The sequence below is a fragment of the Camelina sativa genome, unplaced genomic scaffold (genome assembly GCF_000633955.1).
Source record: "Camelina sativa cultivar DH55 unplaced genomic scaffold, Cs unpScaffold31507, whole genome shotgun sequence".
NCBI lineage: Eukaryota > Viridiplantae > Streptophyta > Magnoliopsida > Brassicales > Brassicaceae > Camelina > Camelina sativa.
The window spans coordinates 1-222 of NW_010952450.1; the positions used below are offsets into that span (position 1 = coordinate 1).

Sequence of the window (222 nt, forward strand, 5' to 3'; positions counted from 1 at the left end):
ATACTAAGGTCCATAGACAATAAAAGAGAAGATTCAAAATGTCGTTTTAACTTGAGAAAGGAGATCAAAATCAAGGAGGAGGCATATAATGAAAACACAGGTAAGTTTGACATTGATAAAGAAAACATCCTAATTCATCCTCCTGATAAGCTCATTGATGAAGTTCTCACGGTTTCCGGCATCACCACCTTCCACGTAGTGATTTCTCTTCTTCTTGAGGCC

The 222-nt window shown here is 37.8% G+C and overlaps 1 protein-coding gene across 1 annotated transcript; it reads right to left on the minus strand.

The window, feature by feature from the left end:
• Positions 1–15: 15 nt before the first annotated feature.
• Positions 16–222, minus strand: LOC104793807 (60S ribosomal protein L7-2; the record flags this gene model as incomplete). Its single annotated transcript, XM_019243248.1, is given in 1 exon segment — positions 16–222. A coding segment is annotated over 1 exon segment (93 nt), but the record flags the coding sequence as incomplete, so codon positions are not given.